Source organism: Cibotium barometz, chromosome 65 (assembly GCF_041138505.1).
Source record: "Cibotium barometz isolate CiBa-2024 chromosome 65, ASM4113850v1, whole genome shotgun sequence".
Classification (NCBI taxonomy): Eukaryota; Viridiplantae; Streptophyta; class Polypodiopsida; order Cyatheales; family Cibotiaceae; genus Cibotium; species Cibotium barometz.
In genome coordinates this window covers 16267106-16292959 of record NC_141110.1, presented here as the reverse complement: position 1 = coordinate 16292959, position 25854 = coordinate 16267106, and the positions used below count along the sequence as shown (strand labels likewise).

Below are 25854 nucleotides of genomic sequence, written 5' to 3'. Positions count from 1 at the left end.
GGTAATAAAATACTCCAAGGGGGGGATCGGCCCATTCCGGCCTCTATGCGGTGTCAGCTGTGCAAATCTCTCTTTTATGTTTTGTGGATTAAGTGGCATATGTTTTAAGGTTGTGGCCAATTTCAGTGTATAATTGCATTAATGGTCAAGTGTTTTGCAAAACTCCTAGGCCCTCCGGAAGTTACATTGGTATCAGAGCATAGGATTTCTCGGAAGTGGAGGCCTTTCATCAATGAGGAAGAGAAAAGATCTCAAGTGGGGACTACACTTACTATTGTTGCTATTAAGCATGGCCAACCTATTCACTTTCGAAAGCAGTCGTGCGTCAAGAGCATGAGTAGTAGACAACTTAGTCTAAGGATCTATGGATTCATAGAATTTATCCTGGAAGTATGGAGTTGGCTTTATGTGCCTGTGTTTAGCACTCTTTCCATATGGATATTGTGGATTATTCAATCAAGCTTACGGGCAAGCTATACCGGGATATCTTATGGATATGGTGAGGAGATATTCATTTTCGCTTCATAATGAACCTTGCAACGAAAAGCTAAGTATACTTTGAGTTTTGCAAAGTCGGTGCTTTTTGCAATTTATTGCAAGTGTTTTTGGACACTTAACCCTTGTATGCCCGTACAAGGAAAATTGTGTGTTGTTTGCCTTGAACTGTTTTAGGTAAACACTATTAATGGTTGAAAAGCTTGGTTTGTATGGTTTTCATATGGATTATATTATTCAGTTGGAATCACTTGAGGGTCTTATCATGCATCAGTCCAAGTACATTGGAGAGCTTCTTCAGAGATTTTAGTTTGAAGATTGCAAGTTTATTTCTACGCTCGTACCGGATTCAAGTTTTCTTTGGAAGATGCTGGAGCACCATTTGATGCATCTCTTTATCAATAAGCTATGGGATGCTTAATATACTTGTGCAATACTCGCCCAAATATTCAGTTTAGGATTTCCCATTTTAGCAGATTTATGTACAACCCCGGCACAACGCATTGGCAAGCAATCAAATGTGTCTTTTGTTACATAATTGCAGACGAAATATAATTACTCTTTTCTGTTAATATAATGTTCAATTCCTTTGTATGCATATTTTTACTCAATGGCATGTTTGCTTTATGAATTTGCATGTTTGTGTGTGTGATCTTGTCAAATCTGCATCATGTTTCTCATGATTGCACTGCATGGTTACTAACTTGCTAGATTGTTACCCACTTACACCACCCATTGTAGGAAGTGGTTGGTTGCTTTGCGCGTCTTGCCATGTCCAATTGGTGATTGTTGATATGGGTCATTCTGCTTTTTTGGCCATCTTGTTCGCATCTGAGTATTTTGGCTGCTCCATTGTTTCCAAGCTCTGCTTTATCCGCCTTAGCCCCTGCTTCATTTTCTCAATCATCTTCACCTCTGACATACATGGTACCTCTGAGCTCTCCTGTGGACAATGTCTCCAACTTATAGCTTCGGTGATCCCAGTTCACAGTCAAAGCTAGCAGTGGTCCCTTCCTCCTCATCTGCAGGGTCATACAAGATCTTTATCCCGATTGTCATCGCTGACCTGGCTCGCCTTGAATTTTCAGATTGAGGCTTCTACCCCTCTCTGAGTTTCATTCTGTTACCTGCCCAGATACGAGTTAAGGATGTGCAAAAACTTAGGTATATAAGTTGAAACTTCCCGTACTAGATGTTGGATTGGAGCTGCTTACAATCTCAGAGTTAGGAGGATGAGAAATGCATGGTTAAACTTCTTTAATTCTTGTTAAATAGGTACTTTAATGTCATAAAATGTTGAGTTGCATCTTATTTTATTTCATGTTTCTTTTTTAAAGAGCTATAGCCACAGCTGTTCGGACATACTTGTTCACAGCTGCAAGCGAGCGGGTCGTTGCAAGATTGAGAAAAGACTTGTTTGGGCATCTCATCAATCAGGTCTGCACATATACCTCATGCTTTGTATTGGATGGATGGAGCTTTTCTGGTGGAATTTCTTTATTTTACTAGTTTTTAGACTGCCTTAATCTGTTTTAAATATGTAATTTCAGGAAATTGCATTTTTTGATGTGACAAGAACCGGGGAGTTGCTTAGCCGTCTGTCTGAAGATACACAAATAATCAAGAATGCTGCCACGGTGAAGCTTTCCGATGCGATGCAAAGCCTTGGAACATCACTTCTAGGAATCGGCTTCATGTTTCATACATCTTGGCGCCTTACTTGTGAGCATTACTTTCTATTGAATCTCTTCATAGTGTCAAGTTGTCAACATTATCAAATGGGAAACATTTCAAAATTTAGGAAATTTAATTGCAAATTTGAATGTGGTTACTCCTTAATGTGCATGAATTATGTAGGAACTTAATCACCCTAGTCAAGCACACTTACATTCATAGCTGGACATGCAAAAAAGATCTAGAGGAGTGGGCAGATTGATGTTGAAGTCTGCAAAATAGGAGAGGTTGTCACTATTTGGGCATTCTCTGCGCTTCAGGCCTATGGACGAGTTCTGTAGGATGGACTGGCATCTTATGGTTGGGGACTTATGTCTACACCGAGAGCCAGTAGGCTGGATATATGGGTTGGGATTGTGTATCTGCGCCCAAATCCAGAGTGTGGTACCACGGACTACAAGCTAAATGAATAGGGAGACTGTTCAATGCATCCTTGCATAACATGTTTGCAAGTTAAAAATCCTGTCTTTGCATGAACTATTTGATTGCATGCAAGATTTGTTTGTGTAGTTCACATGTAGGGGACGCCCTCTTGTGAACCGTGCGAGTGAAACTGTATTCTGACCTCGTTTGTGGGCTGTAGACAGGTGGTAAGTACACCACTTTACTTTTTTATGAGTTAAAGCAATGTATTCTTTGTTTTGCAGGTCCACACTTTAATAAGTGTGTCCGCCCAAGTTATAAGTGAGATTGGGCGTCCACACTTCATTAAAGCTCGGGCGGACAAACTATAAGTAAGAATAGACTAGAATTCCCTTCCGGTCGGCTAGGCGAGTGTCCAGGCACCCTTCCCACTAAATTTGTGTGGAAAAGGGATGGCTATGGACTGGGTGGCAGTATGAGGACCTGCCACCATGCTATTACTCATTTTGAAAATTACCTCTCTCTACACTCTCTCTCTAGAAATAGGCGCCCCCCTTCAAGAGAGCCTATTTTTGTTATTCTCTCTAACTTTTTGCTTGGTGAGAGTGCTGATTTTCATTCCCTCTTGCTCCCAACTCCAATGGAAAGCTTGAAGATTCTTCCTTTCACAGTTAAGCCTCCAGTTGCTCACCTTTTCACTCTATCTCTCTCTTCTAAATGAATATGGAGTCTCCTAACCATTCTACCGCCCCCAAATTCTGCAGAAACCCTAATTTCAGAAACCCTAATTTTGGAGGAAACCATACCAAGCTGTGCCCCTTACTCATAGGCATCTAAAGAGCCCAAAATGCCCAATTTTGGACTCATATAACCTGCTTAAAACCCTAAAAATCAGAAACCCTAATTTCAGCCGGAAGTGGAAAACGGTCACATTCAAGCTGTAGTTCGTCCGCACGGAGGTGGAGCTCGACATTGATCGTCCAATACTTGGTAAGAGCATTTTGCAAGCAATTTTCAATTTGAGATTCGAATGCTTTGTCAATATGGTCTCCTATGTCTCGGTCCTGGCACACACATGTGTATGTGTATGGATGCCAGTGGAGCATAGCTGCGTTTGACAAGCTTCAAGGAATCAAGGAACGAAGCTACTCTCAAGTGAAGCTATGGATTCCATCGTCTACGACAAATTTGTTTGCAATGCTGTTTTCATGATCATGGATGCACTTGAACAGTTTGGCATGTGAATGCCCGTGAGGCTTGTAACAGTTTTCCTTGATAATAAAATCTATTACAAGGGGGGTCGGCCCTTTCCGGCCCTAGTGCAGTGTGCAAAAATAAAATTCAGCTTCTTACTCTATTGTGTTGCGCCATTTAAAATTGTTTAATTATGTTAATAGCTTAAGTGTTTGCCAAGATTGTGCTCAACCCCGACCGGGGGAATCTCATTGGTATCAGAGCCTAGGATCTTCCTCCTTTCTGTGTGGAAGACGGTCCTAATCTAGCTTACACTAGCTGTTAGCATTCTTAAGCATTATGGCGAGCCAAACAGGTACTTCACGGGATGTAAATCCAAGGAAGAGTACATATGTGAAGCCAAGAGGAGACAATGTGCATGATGATACTCAAATGCATGAACAATACACTGCTGAAAATGTTTTTCTTGGGTCACATGATGGTATTGCACATGCCGGACAGCCATCTTATGTTAGAAGGGAAGGAAATGCAACTCATGTATATATGGGACAGCCATCCCGAGGTAAGGAGAAGGCTATACAGAGTGATGCACATGATGCTATGCAGGCTGAAATTGCAGACCTCAAAAGGCAATTATGTATGATGCAAAAACAACTCAAGGATATGCATGAAGACTCACAGTCAAGGCATGTATCTCGTGTGTCAAAGCATTCTCCTTTTGTGAATGATGCATTGGAAAATGTTGCCATGGAATTGGGGGTTCAACCAAGAGATATGGCTGTCTCTTACCTCATGGGACAAGGTGATGTAGTTACTCGAAAGGAAGGAGGGCTTAGGTTTAAAAAGCCTCCTCTTATGAATCAACATGCAGCTGAAACATCAAAGCTTAAATCTATTGTGCGACAGGAAAGAGAAGAGGCGTCTGCTACCTCTCATCATGCCTCTACCGCACATGTTTCTCCTCCCCACAGGTCATCTATTAAAGCTCATGAAAGTCTTCTCAAGGAACCGACTCATAAATCACTTTTATGTATAAAGGTAGAGAGCATCATTTAGATGCAGGTGTGTCGGGTGATACTATCCCCGTTGTATCTCATATACAAATCAATAAAGCAATGAAAAAGAGTGTTTCTTCGTACTTGGTTTTTGTACGTGATAATGTGGAACACAGTAATGTACATGTGGACACTCTTACTAAAGAGAGGCTGAAATTTTTAAGCGAATTCGGGGATTGTTTTGCTGACTCTTTACCTAATGTAATGCCTCCTTCACGGCCAGAAGATCACCGCATTGAATTAGTTCCAGGGAATTCACCTCCAAATAGGCCAGCATATCGTGTAGTGCTTGCCAACAAGAAGAGATTATGAAACAAGTGGGTGAACTACTTGAGAAAGGCTTGGTGCGGCCTAGTTCTTCGCCATTTTGTTCACCCGTTCTTCTTGTACAAAAGAAAGACGGTTCATTCCGTATGTGTGTGGATTACAGGGCATTAAATAAGATTACCATCAAGAATCGGTTTCCCATACCGAGGATTGATGATATCTTGGACAAGCTGGATGGATCATCTTGTTTTAGTCGCATTGATCTTAAAAGCGGCTATCATCAAGTGCGAGTGATGCCACAGGATGTACATAAGACAGCATTTCGCACTTCTTTTGGTCTCTATGAGTATTTGGTTATGCCATTCGGTCTTACAAATGCCCCGGCTACTTTCAATCGCATGATGGACCGAATTTTCAGAAATCATAGAACTTTTACAGGTGTGTTCTTTGATGACATTCTTGTATTCTCCAAGAATGAGGAGGATCACAAAAAGCACTTAAGAGTGGTCTTTGAAGAACTAAGGCAGCATAAGCTTATGATCAACGCCAAAAAGAGTGAATTTTTCCTTTCAGAGATTCACTACTTGGGACACATAGTATCAAAGGATGGTGTACGAATGGATCCTGCAAAGATCCAAACCATCAAAGATTGGCCAGAACTTAAATCTATTCATGAAGTCCGAAGCTTTCTTGGTCTATGTTCATATTACAGGAGATTTATCTTTCACTTTGCAATGATTGCTTCGCCATTGCATGAACTCACCAAGAAACGTCCTATGTTTAAATGGACAGAGGTTGAGATTAATGCTTTCAATAAGCTCAAAAATGCCATTATCACAGGGCCAGTCTTAATCATTCCAGACTTGCAAAAGCCATTTGTGGTAGAATGTGATGCTTGTGGCAATTGCATTGGAGCCGTCTTAAATCAAGAAGGACATGCCATTGCATTTGAAAGCAGGAGATTGCAAAATGCTGAACTTACTCTTGATGTTTATCAGAAGGAATTATTGGCCGTCATTCATGCTCTCACAGTATGGAAACATTACTTATTGGGAGCTGAATTTGTTGTCAAAACTGATCACCAAAGTTTGCGGTACTTTCTTACGCAAACTAAACTCTCTGAGAAACAAATGAGAATGGCCAATTTTCTCTCAATGTTTCATTTTCAGATTTTGCATACTCCTGGCAAGAAAAATGTGGTAGCAGATGCATTGTCCAGAAAACCATATGTGGCTGCAATTTCGGTTGCTTCTCATCAAGACTTGTCTACTATGCGAGAAATGTACCATTTGGATGCTGATTTTTCAGATTTATGGGCTGATTTAATGACTGGTCATACACATGCTTCTTATGTGGTCAAAGATGGTTATATCATGAAGGATAACTGCTTATGTGTGGTTTCAAACATGAGACAAAAAGTTTTGGATGAATGTCATGCACCACCTTATGCAGGGCATAGAGGGATACTCCCTACTACTCAAATGATTGAGAGATACTTCTTTTGGCCAGGTATGAGGAAAGATATAGAAGCCTATGTACGTGCATGTGTCACCTGCCAAAAGGTAAAATTTGATAGGCAAAAGACTCCTGGTTTGCTTCAGCCTTTGCCTATTCCGGACCAGCCATGGGAAAGCATTGCAATGGATTTTATTATGGATTTGCCCCGCACCCCAAATGGCAATGATGCAATATGGACAATTGTGGACAGGTTTAGTAAACAAGCACATTTTCTACCTGTCAAAAAGACCATAAAACCAGAACATATGGTCAAAATTTTTGTGTCACAGGTATTTAAACACCATGGTATGCCCAAATCAATTGTGGGAGACAGGGATCCCCGAACAACAAGCCTCTTTTGGAGAGCTCTTTTTGATAACATGGGCACAAAGCTGAATTTTTCTTCAGCCTATCATCCTCAAACGGATGGACAAAGTGAAGCTGCAAATTCAGCTGTGTTGGATTTGCTTAAATGCTATGTGACAGATCAGAAATCTTCTTGGGAAAAGTATCTACCGCTTGTAGAATTTGCATACAATAATACGGTACATGCTTCTACAGGCAAGGCCCCATTTGAGATCATTTATGGCAAAGTGGTATTGCCACCTATCTTACGCACAAAAGATGAGATATTTGCTGCTGATGACTTTGTCAGGGACCTTGATATTGCCTTTTCACAAGTTCGGACAGCCATTGCACGCTCTCAAGCAAAGCATAAGAAAGCTGCCGACAAGCATAGAAGGCAATTGGACATTAAAGAGAATGACTTGGTATTGCTAAAATTTGAGAAAGCTAGACTCAGGAAGAGGTCTGGCAAGGAGAGAGCATGCCCAAAACTCTCTACCAGGTATTATGGACCCTTCAAGGTGATCAAGAAGATCAATGATGTGGCTTTTCGACTTGCTTTACCGGATCATTGGAAGATTCATAATGCATTCCATGTGAGCCTCTTGCGCAAATATGTGGGACCGGAACCTTTGGAACCGGTTATGGAAGATCCACCAGAGGTGGAAGAGCTGGAAGAGGTATTGCAGCCAGAGCAAATTGTGTTTCATAAGGAGCGAAAGTTTGCAGGTGGCAAACTCCAGAGGCGCTACCTTGTGAAATTCAAGAACTATTCTCCTATGGATGCAAAATGGATGGATGAAACATACTTTCAGGAGTATCCACAGCTCCTTCAAGCATATTTGGAAGCATTTCAGTTGCGGTCAACTGTTTAGAAGCAGGGGAGGATGTCACTATTTGGGCATTCTCTGCGCTTCAGGCCTATGGACGAGTTCTGTAGGATGGACTGGCATCTTATGGTTGGGGACTTATGTCTACACCGAGAGCCAGTAGGCTGGATATATGGGTTGGGATTGTGTATCTGCGCCCAAATCCAGAGTGTGGTACCACGGACTACAAGCTAAATGAATAGGGAGACTGTTCAATGCATCCTTGCATAACATGTTTGCAAGTTAAAAATCCTGTCTTTGCATGAACTATTTGATTGCATGCAAGATTTGTTTGTGTAGTTCACATGTAGGGGACGCCCTCTTGTGAACCGTGCGAGTGAAACTGTATTCTGACCTCGTTTGTGGGCTGTAGACAGGTGGTAAGTACACCACTTTACTTTTTTATGAGTTAAAGCAATGTATTCTTTGTTTTGCAGGTCCACACTTTAATAAGTGTGTCCGCCCAAGTTATAAGTGAGATTGGGCGTCCACACTTCATTAAAGCTCGGGCGGACAAACTATAAGTAAGAATAGACTAGAATTCCCTTCCGGTCGGCTAGGCGAGTGTCCAGGCACCCTTCCCACTAAATTTGTGTGGAAAAGGGATGGCTATGGACTGGGTGGCAGTATGAGGACCTGCCACCATGCTATTACTCATTTTGAAAATTACCTCTCTCTACACTCTCTCTCTAGAAATAGGCGCCCCCCTTCAAGAGAGCCTATTTTTGTTATTCTCTCTAACTTTTTGCTTGGTGAGAGTGCTGATTTTCATTCCCTCTTGCTCCCAACTCCAATGGAAAGCTTGAAGATTCTTCCTTTCACAGTTAAGCCTCCAGTTGCTCACCTTTTCACTCTATCTCTCTCTTCTAAATGAATATGGAGTCTCCTAACCATTCTACCGCCCCCAAATTCTGCAGAAACCCTAATTTCAGAAACCCTAATTTTGGAGGAAACCATACCAAGCTGTGCCCCTTACTCATAGGCATCTAAAGAGCCCAAAATGCCCAATTTTGGACTCATATAACCTGCTTAAAACCCTAAAAATCAGAAACCCTAATTTCAGCCGGAAGTGGAAAACGGTCACATTCAAGCTGTAGTTCGTCCGCACGGAGGTGGAGCTCGACATTGATCGTCCAATACTTGGTAAGAGCATTTTGCAAGCAATTTTCAATTTGAGATTCGAATGCTTTGTCAATATGGTCTCCTATGTCTCGGTCCTGGCACACACATGTGTATGTGTATGGATGCCAGTGGAGCATAGCTGCGTTTGACAAGCTTCAAGGAATCAAGGAACGAAGCTACTCTCAAGTGAAGCTATGGATTCCATCGTCTACGACAAATTTGTTTGCAATGCTGTTTTCATGATCATGGATGCACTTGAACAGTTTGGCATGTGAATGCCCGTGAGGCTTGTAACAGTTTTCCTTGATAATAAAATCTATTACAAGGGGGGTCGGCCCTTTCCGGCCCTAGTGCAGTGTGCAAAAATAAAATTCAGCTTCTTACTCTATTGTGTTGCGCCATTTAAAATTGTTTAATTATGTTAATAGCTTAAGTGTTTGCCAAGATTGTGCTCAACCCCGACCGGGGGAATCTCAGAGGTTGGCTGTGATCAGCTACTGGTTTGGAGTTTACACCCCCAAGCTTTGAATCCCCTTATACATAAGATTAACCCTTCTAACCTTCAATGTGAGTTCTTCGTAATGTAAGGGTACTTGGTGTTAGTAGTGCTCAGTGCTGTCGACCACAAACTGCTCAGTTTTTAAAGGGTTCCAGGCCTTTTAACCCCACTTTTTTATGCTGTAAAAGATCCCATAAGGTCACTTCTACAACCCAATCTGTTGGTCCAACCAAAGATTTGTGTGAAGGCCCTTAACAGCGTCTTTTTAGCCTGTCTATTTTGTGTTTAGCTGCCCGGAACATTGCTGGTTTTGATTGCTGCTCAGTCCCATTTGTGCCACCTCTACTTCAACATGCATTGCTTGACCAAACTGTGGTTCTTGCATTAGCCACTTCCTCTTGAAAGGAGGTTATGTACGTCCGACACATGAAATGTATCAACAAAGCATTATACCCACATGCCAAAAGTAAAACAGGGTTCTGGTGGGTTGAGATAGAACTATCAGATCATTGGTGGGCTGGTTGGCTAGGTTTAGGAGCATTTCTTTGAAGGCCTGCAATGGCTGGGCCAGTGAGCTTTCCTTTCCAGAAAGTGAAGCCACAAGTCTTTGGAGTTACTGATGTAGAGAATATTGAGTAGCTTGTGTTCGTTTTTGGCAAGAAACTCCTATTTCTTGGATGTAATGTGTTCAGTGGGCACTATTGGCATCCAAAATCACACATATGGCGCTATGGAGGATGAAAGATATCCATGAATAGGTGTGTAGGAGTAAGAGTGCAAGAAGAGAGATGAGATGGAAGCTCAAGCCATGAAAATGAGAGAGAGAGAGAGAGAAAAGAAAGAAAGAAAGAAAGATATATTAACGTCTACGAGAGGCCAAAGTCGGCCTATGAGACAAAAAATAATACAACTGTGTTCTTCCGGTCATCGGAAGAAAAGAAACAAAAGAAAAAGTGTGCATGTGTCTGGATACAACTGTGAGTGGGGGAGGGGATGGAGCTCTACTACTAGGAGAATGCAAAGCTATATGCATGGAGTATACAATCATGATATGCAACCTAGCTAGCTCCATCCTGTACCATACTGGGGGTATAAAATGGTATACATCAATGAAGGGGGTGTCCACAGCTCCTTGAAGAACATGCCTGGGTCTTCTCTAAAGCGAGCCAGTCGCTCCGCACCCTCTCTGTGAAACTGAGCTCTGATCTCTGTCATCTCTCTCTGGTATAGGCGTGGTGTCCGAAAGCCAGGTGTCCTCTGTCTCCTGCGGGCTCTAAGTGTCTCTGCTCTCTGGAGAGTAATTCCCTGCTGTGTAGGGGCTAGGAGTGGGGTGGATCTTTGAAAAAATGTAGTAATCTGTCTGTCGTCCCCCCTCTGGAGCTGTGTGAGCCTGTAATGATGTCTCTCTGTGACGCTGTATGTCTAGAATGAATCTCCCTAGTATGCGCTGGTCTGCTGCCTCAAAGAGCTGGCGTAGGGAATGTGGCTCTCTGAATAAAATGGGATATCTCTCTCTGATGGCTGTATATGCTCTGCATCTGCATACATAATGCTCTTCACTCTCCACCTCCGCTTTGCACAATCTGCATACCCTCTCCTCTCGGGGGATCCGTGCTGCTCTGCAAGTCTCGATCTCCAATCGATGTGATGAGACTCTAAGCTGACCAATAGCTACTCGGGAGCCGTGTGGTAAAAAGCCCTCCATGTATCTAGGCCTCTCTATAAATCCATCATCAGTGATACTCATGAAGTGATCTCTGTAGTATAGCATCTTCAGTGGAAGAGGCTGTGCAGGCGATATCCATGTCTCTCGTGTATAGAGCTGCCATAGGTCCTGTCTCAATAATATGTTCCTCTCACTACGAGAGAGACGGATATGTGGTGCATCCCTGTCATACTGGAATGGTGGTAGATGATCCATGTCTAGGCCATGCTGTGAGAACCAATGTGTGACCTGTGCATACCATGATCCTCTGTCTCCTGCCTCAGCCAGCTGTCTAGATGCCTCAAAAGCTCTGTATGACAATCTGTCCTGTGGCATCTCTCTGAATTTGTCTAGCAGGCATATAGTCTGGAATATGGCCTCTACCATCATAGGAGGCACAGCAAACTCTGCTCGGATAATGTCATGAGGTACTGACGGTTTGCTGCGTGCCATCATGAGGGCTTGTGGTCTCTATCTGTGTCCACCAATGGGTAGCAAGACCTGGTGCCCATACCGCTGCTCCACACATCAGTGCCGGTGTGACTAATGTGTCAAATAGCCACCCCTTCGTCCGGGGCTCCTGAAAATGCGCCTGGTGGCAGTCTCTCTAGCATAGCCAATGCTACATATCCCCGTGTCAATCTAGCTATGGCTGCTGAACCCATGGTGAGGCGCGTGGCTGCTGCAGAGAAGGTAACCCCTAGGTACACGTATGATGTCACCACCTCCACGTGGCGTCCTGTGAGAGTGAATGTGAGCTGACTCCTGCCCTGTCTCGATGTATGAAAGACCATAACCTTGGTTTTCCCAAGGTTCACTGTAAGACCCCTCTGTGTGCAGAAATCATCGAGTGCATGTAGATGCTGTTGTAGACCTCCTGGAGACTCAGACACTAATACAATATCATCAGCATAAAGCATAATATGTACTGAGGTACGTGCTAGATCAACTCCATCTCCGCCTCCCCGTGTAATGAAGTCAGCCACCTCATCAATGTATAACCCAAATAGCGTGGGGGAAAGTGGGCATCCTTGCTTCACACCAATGGTGCTAGCAATAGTCTCGGGGTACTGTGTCAAATGCCTTGTGGAAATCCACAAAGCAGCAATAGAGCTTTCTCTTCCTCACTCTGGTCTGATCAATCATACATCTCAAAGTGAATACATGGTCAATGGTAGAGAAAGCTCAACTGAAGCCTGCCTGCCTGCCTTGATGAGCGTAAACCTGCTCGCTCAGCATATAAGCGAAGCTCTTGCTCCAACACTACACCATAGAAATTGGCCAACACGTGGCCAACCATAACCGTCCTGTAGTTGCTCGGATCGAGCATATCCCTTGTTTTGTGGATCGGCACAATGGTGTGCATCGTCCACTCCGCAGGCAAACCCTCTGCTAGTGCCCTATTAAACAGGTGTGCAAGAAAAGGAGCCAAAGAATCTGCTGCATATATGAGATGCTCACCCTGTAGGCCCATATGGTCGGCGGCCCGTCCATGCTGTAGGCGGCGGATAGCTTCCTTTACCATCAAGTGGGTAAAGAAGCTAGCTGTGGTAGGTCGAGGCTCCTATGGTGGCTGAGGTATAGGTGGCTGCTGTGGGGCGTGGTATAGGTCCTCTGCATATGTGTGCCATGTCTGTGGGTCTGCAATGGGTGTCGGTGTCCGGGGCTCTCTGAAGTGCCACCATGAGAGAGAAATGAAAATGAAATGATATATTAACGTCTTCAGAAGGCCAAAATGACCTATGAGACCAAAAAGGTTACAACAATTGGTGGATCTGATACAATGTCTGTGGAGAGAGAGAGAGAGAGAGAGAGAGAGAGAGAGAGAGAGAGAGTTATATTAACGTCTACGGAAGACCCCAAGGGCCTATGAGACCAAAAGTAATACAATGGTACCGTGGATATCCTGAGCCATGGAAAACTGAGAGAGAGAGAGAGAGAAAGAAAGAAACAAAGAAAGATATATTAAGTGTCTACTAAAGACCCAATGGGCCTATGAGACCAAAGTGATACAATAATGTCCATGGCATATCTCATCATGGAATGGAAAATAAAACAGAAAAAAAACATAAAAATAGCTATCTCACTTGGGTGATACAAAAATGTCCATGGAAACTCATCGTGGAAATACTAAGAACATAGAAACATGAGAGTAGCATCAGGTCCGAGTAGATGGTATACCACTCTCCAAAGTATCAAGCATGGGGCTAATCAGTATGGCCGAGAGGTCTCTCTCAGCTATGTCACGTGGAAAGGTAGCTCGATGTGGGTGAAGCATGTCCTGGATCTAGAGCTGATGAGGTGATCGTGGCCGACGGGGGGGCCGGGGGCATCGGGCACGCTGGAGTGCAGAGGCTTAGTCTGAGGTAACTCCTCTTGGGAGGTAGGTCTGGAGCAGCTCATGGAGAGTCCACAAGATCCACTATATCGGTGTCCTCCACCTCCTGGGTCTGGAAGAAATTGGTGATGGTTGGCTGGTGAGGGAGGGGGCGGGGTGGCTGGGGCCGAAGCTCTCTCAAGAAGGTGTCCATGTGTCTATGGAGCTCAAGCAAGACGAGGCCTAGGCAACGCTAGTCTTGGAAGTCAATGATCCTGGAGAGTGGACCAAATCCCTCATGAAATAGACAGTGAAACCTCCTCCGGATATCATAGTATGCTGGGCAACGTCATATGTAATTCTCCTCCGTCTCAACCTCTGTGTGGCATAATCGGCAGATCCTCTCCTCTCTGGGTCTCTGTATGAGCTTCCCAGCTTTGAAGATGCGCTCAGCTCTACCTGTCTCCACTCTGAGAGGCGGTGGGATGAAGCCTGTATCTGGCCAATCGCAATCCGCATGGCATGGGACATGTGAACACTCAAGTAGCCTGGCTGCTGGATGAATCCATCCTCAGTGAGTGCGAGGAAGTGATCTCTGTAGAATTGCATCTTCGTGGGGAGCTCTAAAGGTTTGATCCACGTGCAATGGGTGTAGAGGCTGAGAAGATCTAACCGGATAACCCGGTTGGTATCCTCATGAGAGAGCCGGAGAAAAGGGGAGTCCAAACTGTACTGAAGGGGGGGTAGGCGGTCCATGCGGAGCCCATATACTGAGAACCAAGTGGAAACTAGTGCATACCATACTCCAGAGTGGCCCTCAAGCGCTAGTTGTCTTGGGGACTCCAGGGCAAGCCTCGGGTACCTGTGGGGATCCATGTGAGTGTGCGATCGAGGTATGTGACTGTCTGGGGCTACAACAAACTCTGCCTTGATAATCTGCGATTGATGGTTTGCTCCTGATCATACAGGAGAACAGGGGCCTCTCAACTCGCTGCCAATCCTCATCGGATAAATCTGGCCCCCAGAAGGGTGCTCATACATCAAGGCTGGTGTGATGAGGGCGTCAAAAAGCGAGCCCTTTCGTCCTGGGCTCTTGGAAATGTGCTTGGAAGCACTGCCGCTCAAGTAAGCTCAAGGCTGCATAACCCTGTGTCACTCAGGCATGTGCTGCGGGAAGCATGGTGAAGCGTGGGCCACTGAAAGTGACACCAAGGTAGACATAGGATGAGACAATCTCCACAAGATCCCCTCTATATGTGAAGCTCAATTTGGATGTGAAGGGGCGAGAGGTATTGAAGACCGTTACCTTGGTTTTACCAAGGTTAACAGAGAGATCCCACTGAGTGCAAAAGTTTTGTAAGGCATCCAATTGTCTCTAAAGCCCCTCGGTTGAGTCTGAGAGGAGGACGATGTCATTTGCTTGAAGTAGCATGGGGATCAATATGCCTGCCAGTGTGGGACCAGCCCCGCCTAATCCGTCAGTGAAGCTCGAGATCTCATCAATGTAGAGGCCGAAAAGAGTGGGTGATAGAGGGTAGCCTTGTTTCACCCCAATAGTGCTGGAAATCTCCTGTGATGCACCTCCTGGGGCTCTCACTCGTCCGGTGATGGACTCATAGAGGCGATGATGCTCCAAACCATGTCAGACGGGACTCCTATCTCCTGTAGACGGTGTAGGAGACGGGCTCGTGGTACAATATCAAAAGCTTTGCGGAAATCCACAAAGCAGCAATAAATCCTCTGATGTCGTCCTCTACCCTCAATGATGGCATGGAGCGTGAAGATGTGGTCAAGGGTAGAGTAGCTCCTCTGAAAGCCAACCTGTCCTGAGGCTCTGCATCTCTGGCTCTCTGCAAATGAACTGAGCTCTGCCTCTAGCACTGATCCATAGGGTTTGGCCATTGTGTGGCCAATCATGATCGTCCTGTAATTATTAGGATCAAGTGGATCTCCGGCTTTGAGGATGGGGGTGATAGCGTTGGTGGACCAAGAGCGTGGAAATCCTTCACAAAGGGCTCTATTGAACATGTAGGCTAATAGGGGCGCCAGGTTATCATCAGCATGTGAGATGTACTCGGTAGTGAGTCCCTCATGATTCTGGGCTCACCCATTGTGTAGTCTACGAATGGCCTTGAGGACCATGCCCTTTGTGAAGAAGGTGGAGGTGGTGGGATGGGTATCTGATGGTGGGGGTAGGGGTGGCTGATGAGGGATATGATAGAGGGAGCGTGCATAGGAGTGTCATGTGTCCGGGCAGGTGATAGGTGTATTATCGTCCACTGGGGGCCGAATATGACCCATGGGACCAACAAACTAGTACAAGACAAAAAAAAAGTCTCATGCTGTTTACTATGAAGGGTAAAACTAGCAAGCTAGCGTGTGGCATTATAATAATACTTCCACCATGTACATTGCTTTTATAGGCATCAATCCTCATCTTTTGACCTTGACCTTAATAAGGGATGTTCACACCCTAAGGCGGTGTTCACACCAATGGACACACTACTAGACTCCAAAAGACCCAACAAAGCTCCCTTTGGAGTGATAGAGGTAATGTTTGGATAGCCTTCAATAGTCCCCTGTACTCCAACACTAACAAAGAAACAAGACATGTTCCCCACTGCAAACTAAGCATGGTTCAGAGGCCAATGAGCATGGCTTAGAGGCCAGTGAGTGGCTCTCAAAAGGCTCAGAGGCTTAACATGTAAAACTAGCAAGCTAGTGTGGCATTATAATAATACTTCCACCATGTACATTGCTTTTATAGGCATCAATCCTCATCTTTTGACCTTGACCTTAATAAGGGATGTTCACGCCCTAAGGCGGTGTTCACACCAATGGACACACTACGAGACTCCAAAAGACCCAACAAAGCTCCCTTTGGGGTGATAGAGGTAATGTTTGGATAGCCTTCAATAGTCCCCTGTACTCCAACACTAACAAAGAAACAAGACATGTTCCCCATTGCAAACTAAGCATGGTTCAGAGGCCAATGATCATGGCTTAGAGGCCAGTGAGTGTGGCTCAAAAGGCTCAGAAGCTTAACATGTAATTCCATCGATTGGTGTGGAATGTTTGGTTGACCACAATGCTAATCAATACACTTCAATACACTAAGATTTAATGGACAACCAGCACAATACAAAATGTAATTTGCTGAAGTGACAAGAGCATAGTTGCCATGAAACGCGTTTCCAAACATATGAAACGTGTTTGAAATGAGTTTCAAAGCTCTCATTTTTTTTTAAATGAATAAAAAACGTGACATACATTAAAATTGTACCTACGAACTATAATATCTTTTTCTTTGTTGTGCCGTCTTCATCTGTACCCTCACGCTTGGGTTTTCCTCAAGAGTTGTGCCCTGGTTTAGCCGTGGGACTTGTGTGGCCTGCTATTCAGGTTGGTTTCTTCCAATTTTTTATGATTTTGTGCAATTTCTTTGTAAATTTCAGATTCTGAAATTTGGGCTTTTTGCATCAGCTTGCCCCAAATCTCTCCCCTCTTTTGGCAAAATGCCGAGGGCTAGGGATACTGTGTGGACCCATGTAACCCCCGTTGGTAGATACGGGGGTTCAGGCACATAAAAATGGAAATGCAAGCACTGTGACTGTAAACCGGCCTTTAGCCTTCAAATGAAACCAAAGGGCGGGGTGAAACAAACACTCGCACACAAAACACTTCAACACCTTTGAAGACCTAGAAAAGGAAAACAAGCAGGGGGAGCTAGAGTGCTCCTGCAAACAGTACACGAACATTGATTGGCCCCAAAACGTAGTGGCGCGCCTTGCGGTATTTCTTTAATTGATTATAAGAGCTTTGATTACTATAAGGTTGGAAACTCAGCCGTCACAGTAGAACTCATCATGGCTTCTTGTTCACTTGGCATCCACAAACAATTCTGGCTATCGTTTACATAAAAGGACTCTTTCACATTGAGTTCTGCATATAGAAGCTTTCTCCCATGATTAGGGCTGCCACAACTATCCATAGCCTCTCACCCTATGAATAGCATCACACCCTGACACATCTAGTGCTCCTGCTTCACAACAAAGATTCCAAACTCTTTCCCAAAAGAGAACCGGCAGCACAGCACAACAAACCATACAGTCGACACACCTGTACCAACCCTCTCTGCCTTTCAAGAGTACTATCCATCTCAGTCATGGATTCCCGAACCCCTGTCCAATCAGCAGCAAGGCTGCACCAAACATGTGTCCATTCCTGTACCCTCTGCGTGCATGTGACCTATCTCCTAGCCAAACCAAAAACATGTTTCCTCGAGAAACCTATGACCAACAACGGCATACATCGAGTTACCTGTTCTCTCATGAAACATCTAGAAACATAAATATGCCCACAACTGTAGGTCCCTCTGTTCCTTTCCAGCAGGAAGAAATTAATCTGCTCCATGAGCATGCAACCATGTGAGCTTGCATCACTCGTGCGCCTCCTTCAGACCGGTCCTTCCCTTCCAAGAGAGAGATAAAGACAGAGAGACCTGCTCAGCCATACGCCTCTTTCCTGCAATAGCCTGTAGTCCTGGATGCCTTCTATGGGAGAGAAAGAGGGAGATAAATAGTCCTGTGCCTGTTGTGTTCAGCCCAGCACCTCCGTTCCTGGAACGGCCTGCAGTCACTTCCACGGAAGAGAGAGAGATATAGAACAGTCCTGCGTTTCTAGCAGGCCAGCCCGCTAACTCATCCAAAGAAAAAAAGCACCAGTGCTGCTGTGCGACTCATAGCAAGCGAGGGAGGGAGAGAGAAAGTGCATCCCCCTGGCTGCCTCTGTCCGACCAGTCCTCCCTGCAGACCTAACCACTGCTGTCTAGCTGGACCCAGCGCTCTTTGCTCAGCCCTCTGATTCCTGCAGCCAGCCGCCTGCCTTCCCAAGAGAAAAGCCCCTGTGCCGTGTAGCTGCACAGCCGGCTCTAGCAAGAGGGAGCAAATCCACGTGCTGTTCAGTCCCTATTTTACTGCAGCCTGCCAGTTGCCCAGCAGTGTGAGAGCCCAAGCCTCATCGTACAGCCCTGCCCGCCAACCAAAAGCACGAACACCAAGCACTCTTACATGGAGCTGCAGTCCACTTCTTCCAAAAGAAGCCTAGGCCCCAATAATAGCGTAAGGGCCACGAATATCCCCAAAAAAAGGGTTCTTTTAATTAAGGCTTTTAAACCTTTGTCCCGTTTTCCACATGGGGTTATATAAAAAGAACCTTGTATATAAAAAGAACTTTCTTAAAACCTTGAGTCCTTTTTAACTCCCAAACTGATGCCATTCACACTGTCCACCATGTCCCCGTGCACACCTGCATACTATCAAGAGAAAAACACAGGTTCGTAACATAACCCCCTCTTGAAAAATAGCAAGCGTCCTCGATTGCACTCAATGGCAAAGTAAGGCATCCAATGAGCAAAGGATGCCCCATATGACAAAAGCAATGGCCCTCAAGTGCATCTGGGTGATGAAACAATCATCTTGCACAATACGGCCACACTGCCACAAAGTGACAAACAACTCTTGCTTGTTCCTTTAGAACCTGTAGCAAAAGTCTAAAACCAAGTGGAAACATGTAACCTGTGTTAGCCAAAAACAAAACCATGCATCATTCTGCATATGACACACATGCATTCGCAAGCAATATGCTCCTCAAGATGCTCTACCTACTCTAAAATAATAGTCTAAGGGCTGCTCACAAGCCTTACGCCCATGGGCATTCCGCAGGACCCATGACTGATGGTACATCATGAGCATATGAAAGCACTCAATGCATCCAAACAACACATCCACTAAGTACCTTCCACATATGTCCCTCTTGATGCTTTACCCACTCTGCACATGCCCATCCCGCAGTAGCCACACCCAGTGGTGCATCCATGAACATAATAAAGTACTTGATGTATCATACCAACATACATGCCTCACACGACACAGTCCGGAGTATTCCCAAGGGTACCAGGATCCAATGGCACCAAAATACAATAATACCTTAGAGAGTGTATGAATACATGCACAAGTAGAGTTCGATCCATACATCTATGAACCAAACCAACTCTAGGACTGCTCGCAAGACTTATGTCCTCCATAACGTCTCGAAGAGTTAGCTCAGGTTGCCGTAGACTTTGAGCTCAACCAATCCATGTCATTCCATAGGAGACCAGCTCCACAAATAGCATCCATCTCAATATCCAAATGACCAATCCTGTGGTGGTCAAGGACAGCGAGAACCATATGACAAAGATCAATGTCCCAATCTTTCTCAGTCATATCTTAGTTCCAAAGGCAAAAACCATTTCTGTTACCCATAGGAGTAGACAGAGTTATCCATAGTTGCAGTTATAGTTCATGGTGCGGCCGACTGTGAACCATACCCAACTGTACCATCTCATGTGACTAGTACACAATATCATAGAAGTCCCATAAGCAGATGTACTGTCAGCTATTAGTACCTGCGGGTGAATACAAAGATGTCACCAAGCGACTCCTAGATGACAATTGAGCCTGTCTGTAAAACAAGGGAGCGGAAGTGCTACCCCCCTCTTGAGCATCAGGCAATGCTCTAGACCCGAGCTCTGCTGAACCTGAATGAGCCATAGTAAGAGTCGGCTCTAACTAGAAGGCATCAAGATAAAGTTGCAATACCTGAGGTGAATTTGCTAAGTCACCCTCCTCCATCCACTTCGCATCCATCGGTGAATAGTTCTTGAACTTCACAAGATAGCGATGGAAAACTTTACCTTATACATTTCTTTCCTTATGTGCCAGTATCTGCTTGGGAATAAGAACCTTATCAAGTTTCTCCACTTCTGTCCGAGCCTAATCTAATACATCCTTAGGCACCCAAAACTTGCTTGTACTCCACCCTAGTGGTAAGTACAAGTCCCTGATGAAGCATAGTAGATCACCACTGCTAAACATAGAAAGAAGCTGCCCTCCGAACCCATGAAGCCTCTGTGAAGATACCACCGGTGACAAAGTGTCGAAAGCCATAGCCTTCAACCCATCTTTTACACCGTAACACTTCAACTGCTTCTTGTTCCTCGCTGACTACTTCTTGTCCTTGGTGTCTTTTCTCTTGAGCTTCAATCCTGCACTGTTCTTGCACTTCCTTTTCACTTTCCACATGTTGAAGCTTTTGATGCCACTCTCATGAGACGACCACGAGCTCGCCCCCTTGGGAAAGTTGGTGATTGTCCCGACCATAGCAACCATGGGCTCGCCTCCTTGAGAAAGTCGACGATGTCCTAGCAACGGAACCTTGTAAACTGGCCTTCAGCCTTCAAATGAAACCAAAGGGCGGTGCGAAACAAACACTCGCACACAAAACACTTCAACACCTTTGAAGACCTAGAAAAGGAAAACAAAAAGGGGGAGCTAGAGTGCTCCTGCAAACAGTACACGAACACCGATTGGCCCCAAAACGCAGTGGCACCCCTTGCGGTATTTCTTTAAGTGATTAGAAGAGCTTTGATTACAATAAGGCTGGAAACTCAGCTGTCACAGTAGAACTCATCATGGCTTCTTGTTCACTCGGCATCCACAAACAATTCTGGCTATCGTTTACATCAAAAGGCTCTTTCACATTGAGTCTTGCATACAGAAGCTTTCTCCCATGATCAGGGCTGCCACAACCATCCATAGCCTCTCACCCTATGAACAACATCACACCTTGACACATCTAGTGCTCCTGCTTCACAACAAAGACTCCAAACTGTTTCCCAAAAGAGAACTTGCATCATAGCACAACAAACCATACAGTCGACACACCTATACAAACCCTCTCTGCCTTCCAAGGGTACTATCCATCTTAGTCATGGATTTCCGAACCCCTGTCCAATCAGCAGCAAGGCTGCACCAAACATGTATCCATTCCTGTACTCTTTGCTTGCATGTGACCTATCTCCTGGCCAAACCAAAAACATGTTTCCTCGAGAAATCTACGACCTGTTTCCACATGAAACCTTTAGGTTTGTTTCCCCTTGAAACCTTTGTCCTGTTTCCATACAGAACCATTCACAGCACCGTTTAAAAACAGTGCCAACAACGGCACACATCCAGTTACCTGTTCCCTCATGAAACATCTGGCAACATAAATATGCCCACAACTATAGGTCCCTCTGTTCCTTTCCAACAGGAAGAAAACAATCTGCTCCATGAGCATGCAACCATGCGAGCTTGCATCACTCCCATGCCAAGAAACACATCCAAGTGACCTATACTTGCAGCCAACCAAAACATCCCATAACCAGTCTCAAAACACTCTTGGCTGTGCGCCTCCTTCAGCCCGCTCCTTCCCTTCCAAGAGAGAGAGAAAGACAGAGAGAGACCTGCTCAGCCATGCGCCTCTTTCTTGGAATATCCTGCAGTCCTGGCCGCCTTCTATGGGAGAGAAAGAGGGAGATAAACAGTCCTGTGCCTCGTGTTCAGCCCAGCACCTCCCCTCCTGAAACGGCCTGCAGTCACTTCCACGAAAGAGAGAGAGATATAGAGCAGTCCTGCGTTTCCGGCAGGCCAGCCCGCTAGCACATCCAAAGAAAAAAAGCACCAGTGCTGCTGTGCGACTCATAGCAAGTGAGGGAGGGAGAGAGAAAGTGCATCCCCCTGGCTGCCTCTGCCCGACCAGTCCTCCCTGCAGACTTACCCACTGCTGTCCAGCTGGACCCAGTGCTCTTTGCTGAGCCCTCTGTTTTCTGTGGCCAGCCGCCCGCCTTCCCAAGAGAAAAGCCCCTGTGCCATGTAGCTGCAGCCGGCTCTAGCAAGAGAGAGCAAATCCACGTGCTGTTCAGCCCCTATTTTACTGCAGCCTGCCAGTTACCCAAAAGCGTGAGAGCCAAGCCTCATCGTACAGCCCTGCCTGCCAACCAAAAGCACGAACACCAAGCACTCTTACATGGAGCTGCAGCCGACTTCTTTCAATAGAAGCCTAGGCCCCCCGCCACGAATTTCCCCCAAAAAAGGTTTCTTTTAATTTTAAGGCTTTTAAACCTGTCCCCTTTTCCAAATGCGGTTATATAAAAAGAACCTTGTTAAAACCTGTGTTCTCCATATGATGAGGACAAGATGGCAGTACTAATCGCGCTCGCTGAAGCTCCCGCACTCCCCCCCCCCCCCCCCCCCCCCCCCCCCCCCCTGCTTGCGCTGCCTGCACGCCTTTCCCCTCACCCACCCTCGCGCCCCCCTCTCCCCTCTCCCCCCCACGCCCTCCCCTTTCTTTTTTTCTGGTTTTTCCGCCCCCAGGGGGTTCTTTCCTTTTTGTTTAACCTTCCGCCTTCCCCCTCCGCCCTTTGTGTGCAGCTAGTTTCTTGCAGGTCTCTCCGCATTCGCTCCGCCTTCGCCACAGCTTCAGACTCTGATGGAGGCTCCTCCCGCCCCACCTCAGAGGGACTCTTCCGCAGCCCCCTCGACCGCCCTTGAGGATACCCCCATCAGGCTTTCTCTTTCGCCAGAAGAGGAAGCGAGCCTCGCCGCAGAGGTGGAACGCCTCCAGGCACATTCCACCATCTGCCGTATAGTCGGCACTCGCCCTGAGGATACCCCCATCAGACTTTCTCTTTCGCCAGAAGAGGAAGCGAGCCTCGCTGCAGAGGTGGAACGCCTCCAGGCACATTCCACCATCTGCCGTATAGTCGGCACTCGCCCCAGCAGAGGGGAGATCCGGGATCTTCTCCAGGCCCGCCTTCTTGCAGATGTGGGCAAGATCCTGGACGTTCAGCTAGTGGGCCGTGGACACTACCAGATCGAGTTCGAGACTGCCCAGAGCGTGGCTCAGGTCCTAGCCATGAGTCCCCTTGACATCAGGGGCGCTCGGGCATTCTTTAGACCTTGGCAGCATGGCTTTGACCCAGCAGCAGCCGAGCAGGGAGAGCGCCTTTTTCATGTTACAGTTTGCTTCCCTGGACTCCGCCGCAAGTACCTTCCGCTCCTTTTGAGGCTAGGAGCACTGGTGGGCTCGGTGCTCGAGACTGGCCCCAGTGCAGCTTCAGTGGTGGCTGGAGCAGTTGGGCTACCTTTGGTCAGAGTTTTGGTTCCTGACATCTCTTCCCTTCCGAAGGTCATTCAGCTACCTCGGATAGGGGGGGATGGATTGATCAGAGAGTGGAGTTCTCGAGGCTCCCGAACCAGTGCTTTATTTGCAGACAGGTCGACCACCTGGCCAAGGCCTGCCCTCGCAGGAGACCCCGACCTATACCGCAGCAGCAGGCCCCTGAGGGCCCGTCCACAGATGCGGCTCGGCAGGCAGCCTCTGGGACACCTGCTCAGCCCACAGAGACCTCGGAGTGGCAGCCTGGACAGGGGCGCCGTCGAGGGAGACAGCCCCAGCAACACGCCCAGAGATCGATGCAGCAGCAGCCACAGTCTCAGCATCACTGGGTTCCCGTGAGGAACAGCTTTGCTCCCCTCCAGGAGGAGACCCCAGCGCCGACTGAGGACCAGGAGATGCCAGCACCCCCTCCTTCGCCCCCACCCCCCCTCCCCCGTCCCCCCCTTCCGCCTCGCTTCCACCTTCGCCTCCTCCCGTCCCCGCTCCGGTTTCGGCAGCGGCTCCTCCCCCACCCCCTTCTCGCCCCCCTCCTCCCCCCCCGCTCGCCTTAGCTACGGGAGGCCCTGGCAGTCCCCTGGCGTTCACCTGCAGTCCGGAGGGCTCTGAGCACCGACCTTGCTCGAGCACTGCAGAGGAGACTTACCATGCCGATTCGGGCTTCACGGATATCCTCTATCCGCAGTCGACTGAGTCGTCTCGACACTAGACAGCGCTCGGAGGCTTTTGATTACTCCTTCACACGGCTTTTTGGAGCAGAGGGCCCCCATGAGCCAGCACCCATCAGAGTGCATGGAGTGATACCTCCGGCCCGCGGGGAGGAGGCACTTGATTCAGCGGTGGCCTTCTCATTCCCTCTCTGTGGCCCATGCGACCGGGAGTGGACTCTGGAGCTCGCTCTTAGCACTTTGAAGACTCAGGCAGTTGAGTTTTCTCACCATGTGAGCGATCTGGAGGTGATAGATGTGATAGGCCGACTATGGGAGTTGGCTCATTTTTTCATCGATCCCGGGAGTGTGGATGCCTGAGGGATTCGACATTTGGTCATTCGCATAGTGGTAGACTTAGCACGGGACCCTGGATATGTATGCATACACGAGGGTGCTTTGTCTGAGCAGGAGGTAGTCGCCATGGGACACAGCCACTGGCGCCTGATCCGAGATTCTTGCAGCACACCGGGTGGGTAGATTCGTAGCTGCTTGGATGGGGACTATTCTCCATCCAAGCCGCTTGCGAAGACCCGCCGTATGGCTGAGACAACATCCACCTCAGCAGGTCATCCATGAGGATCATCTCATGGAATGTACAGGGCCTTGGCGGTGCACATTATATACGTTATCGTGGTTGCTTGAGGCAGGAGCTTCAGAGATGCCTGGTTGGGGGCAGTATTGATATTTTGATGATGCAGGAGCACCATTTGGGTGAGAGCAGGATCCGGAGATATGGTTCGGTGATGCCTGGTAGATGGGACACCTTTTGGTCTGCAGGGTTTGGCCCCTTGGGTGGGCAGGGAGGAGTATGTATGGTCATTGCGGATGTAGTTCCTCCAGTGGAAGCCCAAACCTGCAATGTAACCTCCTCCTGCTCTGTAAAACTGCTCCTGGGCCATAAGTAGATCTCCTCGTGTCCGGATTTCCTCCCCAAACCGAGTCACTCCAACCGTGGAGTCGGACTCCATCCAACAATCCCCCTCCTGTGTAAAAGAGTCTCTGATCCTTCGCATGTCGCAGAAACCACAGGAAACGCAATCCTGCCTCCAAAAGAGACATCTGCAACCATGAGCTCAACCGCCTCATGAGGAAGCTCCCGTCCAATCTGGTGTCCATCAACCAGATCAATGAACCATACAGCTTCTGAGTCATAGAGACATCACACTGCTCACAAGGATCAACACCTGTTACGGTGCACAAACAAGTCCTGGAAAGCTGATGAAACCTGTCAACCACCCCCTCTGAATCCGGAACCACAAAACCTGGAGAAACCACCTCCTTCTGCAAGTAAGCACCTGCCACCTGCCTGGCTTTCCGAAAGGTCCCCGTGGAAAGAACATCCTCAACTACTGGAAGTTCTATGTCCCGAACACTACGAGACATCAGAGCATAAGTGACCTGTTCAGCTTCCTCTGACTCACGAACACAAGAACTACCAACATCAGTACTGGAAAGTTCCTGCCAACTGCTGCCATCTACTGGCAAGCTATCCACCATCTGGTCTCGGAAAGCCCGCACCTGCAGCGTATCCACACTTGAGTAGCCATTACCAGACTGCCACTCATCACAATCTTGAGGACCTGGGAGAGAGAGTGCTGAAAGCCTGTAAACTCCATTCTCCACTCCACCTTCCCAAACCACTTG

The 25854-nt window shown here is 46.8% G+C and overlaps 1 protein-coding gene across 1 annotated transcript in view; it reads left to right on the top strand.

The window, feature by feature from the left end:
* ABCB27 (transporter associated with antigen processing protein 2) overlaps positions 1 to 25854 on the top strand; it is an 83880-nt gene that overhangs the window by 14504 nt on the left and 43522 nt on the right. Inside the window, exons 6-7 of the mRNA XM_086797457.1 lie at positions 1833 to 1932; positions 2046 to 2217. Coding sequence (XP_086653583.1) covers positions 1833 to 1932; positions 2046 to 2217 — 272 coding nt within the window. The remainder of the gene's footprint in view (positions 1 to 1832; positions 1933 to 2045; positions 2218 to 25854) is intronic.